Below are 8,106 nucleotides of genomic sequence, written 5' to 3'. Positions count from 1 at the left end.
ACTCCCCGACCTAACAAGCGAACCCCCATAAACGGTCAAAATGCGCAGCTCGGATCCCCAACCTCGACGATAGACCCTAGACGATATTCCTTCGCCCTGGGCCGAACTCATGGACACTTGGACTCATGGTCGCACGGCCAAGCAGACATTTCTAAGCGGCGAGACCAAGCCCACTTCGGTCTTTCGCTTCAGGGGCTACTGTTCTAGACTCCCTTCCCGGGTCCCCTGTCAAAGCAATCACGGTCCGGTTATCCGGGTCCAAACTTATCCACTAACCATAAACTCCTAACCATCATTCAAATTAAAACACTTTTTCTATCTTAACCAACAAGCTAAGATAAGATAACTGCGCCAGACTATATAAAGGGAGTCAAGGACTCCCTCAAGTGCGACACTCATTCCTAACCCTCACATATATCTCTCATATCCATTCTAATTTGAACGTTAGAGTGTCTTTGCAGGTACTACCCCCGCTGTTATGAAAATCTAGTCCCGTCATCGCCTTGACCGGTGAATCACCGACCCACCTCACAACCCGTACCAGCGACTTTCATGTATATTAAGCATCATAGAAGATACTTTCTTTTATTCCCACCCGTGTAAAAGGCAAAGCAAGAAGAAGTTCCATTAGATGAGAAATTCCTATACTTGAGGCCAGAAAACATGACCAAGCTCTCTAGTATGGTTCCTGTGAAAGAATTATTTGAAAAATCTAAGTAATAGAGATGATCAAAATGGTTATGACCAAGAGTCCCTAGGGCAATTTGATAGACTTCCAGGAACTCGGCCATAGAATTATTGGTAATCAATTAATCATGAGTACTAGTCCCATAAATGATCATTGACATTTGACACCAAAATGAATGACAAAATGGGACTGATAAATTCCATTGAACGGGAACTAATTAGTGTAGAGCATACAAAACTCGTGAGAACCAGTGCTCCTCAATTACTTATCCGAGTTTGTCTCAGAGAAAGTGGATAGCATTTGAGGGCTTGTCATATAATCTGAACACCACAAAAGGCTAAAAGATTTACAAATGGTAAGAAGCGGATCGTGGTTATGACTTGACATCAACGTTTAGATCACTTTGTCACTGAATTTCAGTGAAACTGTTTATGTTGCAGTGATGATCTCGTTATGTAAAATTCAGGTAGAGTTTCCTGGATCTTGCATGAAGGAAAAGACTTCTTCATACTTCACTTGTTTTAGGACTTCTTACTTTTCTTGTTTTACCAAAGATGAGAGGTAGTAGGGATGTCCACACTCAAGTGGAAAAAGAAGCAAGTTAAATGAATCATATGTGTAATTATACGTCCCATTTTTTTATAAATTAAAAAAAAAGGAAAAAAAAACTAAATATCCCATAACAAATAGGAATCAGGTGTAAAGTAATGTCATTGACTCATTGTAAGAATTAATTGGTATGCTGCGCAACTTGATTTAATAACAAAGAGCTGGACTCAAGTAACTCAAAAGAACTTAGAGGAAAGAAGACCACGAAAGCATTATGTATCTTCAACTAGAAGGGATCAACTACATCATCAAGAAATTATTTATGACAATCATTTATTTAGTTCCTTTTTACAGGGTTTTCACTTCTTATGCAACAACGTACAAGAGAGATCATGTAGAACAGTATACAAGAGCTACTAAACATAGCCACCATTAACCCGAATGACCTGCCCATTAACCCATTCACCAGCATCAGTAGCCAAAAATCCCACCAAAGGAGCTACATCCTTTGGCTCACCAAGCCTACTGAGAGGAGACTCTGCAATATTCGCTTTCACTTGCTCTTCGGTCTTCCCAGCATAGTACATTTCAGTTGCAATTGGCCCAGGTGCAACACAGTTCGCCGTAATCCCAGTTCCCTTCAGCTCTTTTGCCAGAATATGAATCATGGCCTCAACAGCTGCTTTGGATGCTGAGTATGCCCCAAAAGTTGGTCTCAGTGCACCCACCATCGATGAACTTAGCATTATGATTCGACCTCCACCACCACGTTTCAATCGGTTTGCTGCCTCTTTGCAGCACAGGAATGATCCTCTTGCATTTACACTGTTAAAGATCCATTGGGTCTTGTTTAGCACACTTATATGCAATCAGTTATGATGTTTCTGCATGTATATTTGATATTAAATTTGTAAGGCCCTATGATAATATGAATTGAGCATTAAACAATATCTTCCACCGCACATGCTATGCTACTGATGATCTCCATGAGTGCCAGGAAAATTTCTTGATCGAACTCAACCAATAAGGTTAGAAAAGTACAAAAGAAAAACAATACTACAATTCTCCTGCCATCTATGTTTATTGTAAGAAATTGGAGGACACATGAACAAACATTTATTAGGAGGAAATTATCAGAGAGAAATGGAAGTTCAAGCTTAAGCTTCCAGATGCAGGCCCAAGGAGCTTTTGAATGTTGTTTTCTATTATTCAATCTTGGAAAAGGAAGAGCAACCAGAAGTTCACCACTTCCTCTTTTCCAGAACAAGCCCCAAAAAAATATATTAAAATCATTTGTTCATATTTATGACATCTAACTCAAATGGTGTATGGTGCTTGTCATTAAAAATAAAAAATAAAAAAAGATCCTCAGTTTTTTTGTTTCAACACATTGGAGTTTAATTCATTAACTAGTAGTAACTAAGAACAGAGTTAGCTATACCCTACAATGACCTCATTTGCAAACTGGGTATATTGATAAAGAACAATGCCCAGTCCAAAAAATAAATAAGAAATAATAATGCAGGTTTATTTGTGCTTGCATATAGCAAGTAGTGTTACTAGTATGACCAAGACAATATGGGGAGTAAAAAACCTCAATTTGAAGTTGTAACTTGTAAGAGCTGCTTGTTTTAAAAAAAAAATTAGAATAAAATAAGATATGGTTTATCTATCTTGTAACCACCTCAATTTATCCCTCGAATTAAATTCAGTCAACCAATTTTGTCCTCACCATAAGGTTAGTTCAAACTTCAAGGACTGATATGTGATGTCTCATTTGTGATATTTTAGAGAAAACATCAGGGACTAATTGCATCAAGACTAATTAAAACTTTTTGTAATTTGGTGATTACAGAAAATAGGTATTAGATTGATTCACAAAATTCAACTTGAAGGACTAAACTCTAAACCAGCATTTCTTAAAGATACGAGGGAAACAAATGAATGGATCTTGCAATTCCAGTGACTAAATTAACGTTTTACCCCATTGTTGAATCATTTAAGTTGTGAATAGAAGCTTATTGCAAGAACACCTATACTGGAAAATTATTTCAACTTTCCGAATCCCAACTCATACTATGCAGCTACTTTGACTAACTAAACTAAAATTCTGTCAATCAATTGCCAACAATTTATAAAAGGCTTATCAATTGATCCTAACTGTTTAGTTTCACTTTAGGAATAGAAAGCCAGAAACAATAACCAGTTAGAGTACCTGAAAATGCGATCGAAATCCTCCACTGCAATGTTGGCTATGGTCGAGTACTTGCTATCAAGAACACCGGCCGCGTTAACCAGGATGTGAACCGCCGAGCCGAACTCGCGCTCCGCCGAGTCGAACAGCGCCTTCACGTCGTTCGGTTCCGAGACGTCGCCTCGGACGGCGATGGCGCGAGGGAGGACAGCTCCGGCGGCGGCGTGGGAGTTGATCTGTGCAGCGAGTGAGTCACCTAGGGAGGAGTTGGAGGTGTAGTTGATAAGGACTCTGGCGCCGAGTGAGGCGAGATGGAGAGCGATTTCTCGTCCGATTCCACGGGAGGAGCCGGTGATGATTGCGACTCGGTCTTGAAGTGGAGTAGCCATGGGTTTCTGCAGTGGCCTTGTTTGCCTGAAGCCTGAAGCCGTGTTTGTTTTTAATTTCCCCAGCTATTCCCAACCGCCAGTTAAGAATTAATTCGCACGTTTCTAAAGACTAAAATAGGACACTATTTTATCTAAACACATCCTAAAGGATATTATTTTGGAGAAAATAATATTAAATTAATTTGGTCAAATTAACAGTAAATATTTAGATTCTGGATAAATAATTTAATTAATTTTTTTTTAAAAAATAGATTAAATAATAAATAACTATATTAAAAGTAGCTTATAAATAAATTATTTTGTATTTAAATTTTTAGTTCTAAAAATATTTATTTTATAAAAGTATGATAAAAAGTAGTAGTGTGAGAGAAGTTATTTTTTTAACTTTTCTATAAACTCTTAAATAGTTTTTTGAAAAACTGTAATTTGATTTGAAAAATTATACCAAACATTAATCTATTACTTTTCATAAGTCAAAAACTCAAAAAAAATTACTTTTAATGCTTCTCAAATGAGTCCTTGATACAGTTTTTGGCAATTTTTTCCAAAGACAATGTGATTTTTTTTAATCTTATTATTTTTGAGATAATATGAATTTTTAAAAAAAATTAAATAATAATAAAAATTAATTTTGTAAGATTTTTTATTTATAATTTATGAAAATTTTAAATTTTTATAAATTATTAATAAGTTTATTTTTAAAGAATTTTTTTAGGGATACTGGTTAAGTTGAAAAAAATTATTACCAATTATAAAAAAAATAGTTACATTATAAAGACTATTTTAAAAAAATACATCCAACAAGAAAAACTTTTTTTAAAAATATTTGAAGAAGTGTGGAGTTATATGTTTAAATTATCATAACGACGTGTAATATGTTATTGTGGGAGGCGTTCGAGTTAACGACCAAAGCAGTGATGCCGTTGAGATGTAGAACCGCAATGCCGTTTTTTATAAGGAAAATTCTACCGTGCTTATACATGTTTTCAGCATAGTATGCTGACTTCGTGTGGCAATACTAAAGAACGACACGTGGGGTGGAAATGGTTGTGAGACACAGCGGAATAGGAAAAGTATTCGTTCTGCCATTAAGAATAATTATACATGAATTAGTTTTATAATTAGGTGTTAGACTAATGGGCCATTGATTTGTGGGCTTAGGAACTCATATTTTGAAATGTATATAAGGGCCATAAAGGATAATTTATTGGGTTTTCGTTTTATTTAACATTACCAATAAATGTGGCATGAAGGGAATTATTATTGTTATATTGATTCATGATTATGATGAAAATATAAAAGTTAGTAAGAGAGTTCCGTTTAGTTTAATTTAATAGGCATATCATGAAATGTGGGATGACAATCAGTTTTTGTTTTAGATGAAATCATTGATTTTTCAGAATAGAAAGAGTATTTTTTAAAGTATGGTGGTAGAAATAGAATTTTTGGTTTTTGGTTAGGGTTTACTAATAGAATTATAGTAATTAGATTAAGATCCGTAAATCAATTATACTATATATTATAAATTTAAAAATATTATATTGTTTATAAATTAATTAGATAATATATAGATTAATATTAAATTTAAAGACTCATTTATAAAAAAATTTAGAATTTGTGTATAATTTAATATAATTATTTAAAAATAAAAAACAAATAAAAATAAACAACAATAATAACAAAAGTTTTGTGAAGTTGGTCTCCTTTTAAATATAACTCATATATTTTCTAATACCTTTATATAATAAAAATTTTTTTATATACTTTATCATAAAATATAATCAATTCTAAGAAGTTATGTTTATTTTTATTTATTTTCATGAATATTTTTCATAAATAAATTATTCAAAATTTAAAAAATAAATTATATTTGTTTGTTAATATTTTTGAGTAGATGGTGATTTATAGTGTAATTTTTGAAGTATTTTTTTAGTATATTTAGATATTTTATTTTTTAAAAAAAAAAGAGAAAGAAAATTAATTAAAAATGAGAGGAAGCAGTGGTTTGAAGTGCAGTGGTTCTCATTAGTTCTTATTTTTCAACTAGCCACTTGAGATTTTTTCAGAACCTTTTTTATTTTATTTTTTTGGGACCTTCTTTATTTTTTCATTTACTTTTAACCAACATCAAACAACCCACCACATGAAGGAGAGTTGGTCCATTACCTAATCATCTATAAATTAGTGATTATCTTCTAATTATTTATTTTCTACAAATCAATCAAAATAGAAACAATGGAATCACTTCACATATCTCGTAGTCTCATACTCACATTTATCTTTAGCTCCACGCATCAGTATCTTGGCATGACACCGCATGTAAGCATGTGATCTTATAACCATCATCAGCATCATAGAATCTCCCTTTTTATAAAACGTCAATGACGTTTTGTTTTCATGCATGTGTGATACTCTTTCTTTTCATTACTGAAACACCTCAACCCTGTTCACTTCCCCTCATTTTTTCTTCTCCACAAACCATCTTCTTCGGTCCTCCCTCCCTTTTATTCCATCACTTTTCCAAACTTTTCTTCAAACCCTACTTATATCAAAATGTCAAGACTAAAGAAGACAATCAAGTAATTATTTTTATTACTTTTCCAAAGTGCAGCATTTTTTATACATTTTTGTTTTTACATTCAATTATTACACTTCATCTTATTTTGATTCAATAACATTGATTACAAACAGGTTCCTGCCATTTATAAAAAGTGTTACCTATATTTGTTCTTGTTCTCTGCTCATACAAACGACATTGTCGTTTTCAATTTCAAATTTTTTTAAAAAATATTTTTCTTCGTAAAGCGGAAATAATGTTTTGTTTTTAGTTTATTAAAAATATTAATACACGCAATACTGTAACGACGTTTTTCATCTTTTTAAAAGTAAAATCTAAATCCATAGCAATGTTAAAGAGTAAACACCCAACTCAATCTCTTTCCATATAAAATTAGGACAACGCGATCCCTCACCCAAAAAGTAACTCACGTCAGTCTCTGTCTATGCATAAAATAACACATCACGCCCCCTCCCATGTATCCCGTTGGACAGAAACCGAGTTGGGTGTTTACTAAAAAAATTATTAAAATTAATAGTGTAAAAAATATTACAGATTTTTTATTGTTTATTAAGATATAATTAGTTAAAAATATGACACTTCTATATGTTAAATATATTTTAAATATGATACTTCTCGATATTCATCCGATATAGTAAATCAGGAAAAGTGTTCGCACTTCATAATTGATATAACATAGAAAAAATATGTATTAAAATATTAAATCATTTGTTATATTGACACATTGTGTAATAAATACAAATAATGCAACATAAGTGTTAAAGATATAAAAGATAAGAGAAGATTGACGGAAAAGAATGATACAAAAGTAAAAAAATTGCTAATACACAATAAAATTAGTGAATATTATCTTGATCATAAGATGTTTCGCATTGGCTATGTGAAAAGATTTTAGTAAAAAGAATTGGTAAAATATCTATTATACCCTTAGTAATGAACTAATTATATTCAAAATTTCCTATTAACTTCTTTATTTTTTCACTGGCCAGCAACCATGAAGCAAAGTTAGGTTCTATACTTTCCAAAGGAAACAAAATCTGATATAAGAGAATAGTAAATTTGTCAATAATAAAAAAATTAATTTTTTCATAACAAAAAATATTATTTTATGAATATTAAACTTATTTTATATAGTGATTAATTTTTTATGTTAAGGTAATATAATTGTATAAAATAAGTTCTATATCTACATTATTAAAATCTTTTTAACTTTTTGAATTTATTGAAAAATTAATATATTTAGGTGAATTTTTTCTAATATATTAATTTTAATAAATTGAATAAGAATTAATTTAAAAATGAAAGAATATCATGGCTTAATTTTTTTACTATAAGAAAAAATTTGGATATTTTTGTTGAAAATTGGCTTATTATTGAAAAAATTTGGATATTATTGTAGGTGGAGTAGGTCTAATATATAAGGTGGATCATAAGTCATAACTAAAACATAGAATACGTGTTGAACACTATATGTGTGCCATGCTTGGACGAATCTTTGAGGACGCTGTAGTAACATCCATTGCGTATCCAATTGTCAAATATTAATATTAGACAAAATACCACTTTTATTTCTATATTTACTAAAAATAATTTCTAAAATATCAACTGTAGTAAAATTTTAAAAATTAGTCAATTAGTCTTTATATAATTTTTTTATAATATTAAATTTGTAATATTTTTTGACACTACTAATTTTAATATTTTTTTT

General features: G+C 31.4%; 1 protein-coding gene across 1 annotated transcript; it reads right to left on the bottom strand.

Annotated features, from left to right (window-relative positions):
• Positions 1-1,483: 1,483 nt before the first annotated feature.
• Positions 1,484-3,943, bottom strand: LOC112697007 (NADPH-dependent aldehyde reductase-like protein, chloroplastic). Its single transcript, XM_025749980.3, has 2 exons — positions 3,453-3,943; positions 1,484-2,062 (listed from the first exon to the last, which is right to left on the bottom strand). The coding sequence occupies exons 1-2, from the start codon at positions 3,818-3,820 to the stop codon at positions 1,654-1,656; spliced, it is 777 nt and encodes a 258-aa protein (XP_025605765.1). The 5' UTR covers positions 3,821-3,943; the 3' UTR covers positions 1,484-1,653.
• Between the last annotated feature and the right edge of the window lie 4,163 nt (positions 3,944-8,106).

This window comes from Arachis hypogaea, chromosome 6 (genome assembly GCF_003086295.3).
Source record: "Arachis hypogaea cultivar Tifrunner chromosome 6, arahy.Tifrunner.gnm2.J5K5, whole genome shotgun sequence".
Classification (NCBI taxonomy): Eukaryota; Viridiplantae; Streptophyta; class Magnoliopsida; order Fabales; family Fabaceae; genus Arachis; species Arachis hypogaea.
Note: the sequence above shows the minus strand (reverse complement) of the source record. Positions and strands in the feature narration are given on the sequence as shown.